The following is a 913-nucleotide window of genomic DNA, read 5'->3' as shown; positions in this document are numbered from 1 at the left end:
GCAAGGAAAGAGAGCAGGGCCCGGCAAGATCAAGGTAGCCGTGCTCAAGCTCAGGCAAGACGACGGCGGCAGACAAGCCGCGGTCATGCTCAGACTCGGGCCGCATCCTCGGCTTGTACGCTACATGGGGCAGAGCCACGACGCCGACGGCTGTCCCCTGCTGCTGACCGAGCTCGCCGAGCTGGGGTCGCTGAGGGAGGCTCTGCTGGGGAGGCTGGCGGGGCAGGTGACACGAGGGCACCAGACGGCGATGATGGAGCAGATCGCGCAGGGCATGGAGCACCTGGCTGAGCAGCGGGTCGTGCACCGGGACCTCGCGGCTCGGCACGTGCTGGTCATGGGCTTCGACAAGAAGGACGTGAGGAGGACGTCGGTGAAGGTGGCGGGGTACGGGCGGGCAGGGGAGCTGGTGGACGGGAGTGACGGGAGGGTAGCGGGGCGAGCGCTGCCGGTGCGCTACATGCCCCCAGAGTCCATGCAGAGAGGCCGGTGCTCGGAGAAGAGCGACGTGTGGGCCTACGGGGTCACGTGCTGGGAGATCCTGACCTCGGGCATGACCCCCTACTACCCCATGACGGACCCGACTGTGATCGGGTACGTGTGCGGGGGTGGGAGGCTGCCTCGAGAGCACCTCCTCGGAGGGTGCCCGGACGGGTTGTGGGCCCTGCTGGAGAGCTGCTGGGCGACGAGGGAGGAGGACCGCCCGAGGTTCGCCGAGCTTGCGGTAGCTGTAGGAAGAGCCGGAGCCGAGGGGGATGAGGGGGCTGCTGCATGGACATGGTCAGACAGGACGCCTGGACAGCAGCGGGCAGGGGCCGGCAACCAGTCGCTATGCCGAGGCATACGCAGCATGGCAGAAGCTGCATGGAGAAGGATCGGAGAGGCAGCGGGGGGAGGGATCGAGGCGGTGGCG

General features: G+C 68.2%; 1 protein-coding gene across 1 annotated transcript; it reads left to right on the top strand.

Moving 5' to 3' along the window:
* Positions 1–253: 253 nt before the first annotated feature.
* Positions 254–712, top strand: GUITHDRAFT_83454 (hypothetical protein; the record flags this gene model as incomplete). The annotated part of the gene is made up of 1 exon (XM_005817988.1): positions 254–712. A coding segment is annotated over one exon (459 nt), but the record flags the coding sequence as incomplete, so codon positions are not given.
* Positions 713–913: the final 201 nt, after the last annotated feature.

Source organism: Guillardia theta (assembly GCF_000315625.1).
Source record: "Guillardia theta CCMP2712 unplaced genomic scaffold GUITHscaffold_420, whole genome shotgun sequence".
NCBI classification, from domain to species: Eukaryota; class Cryptophyceae; order Pyrenomonadales; family Geminigeraceae; genus Guillardia; species Guillardia theta.
The sequence above is the reverse complement of the archived record's forward strand: the minus strand, read 5'-3'. Positions and strand labels throughout refer to the sequence as shown.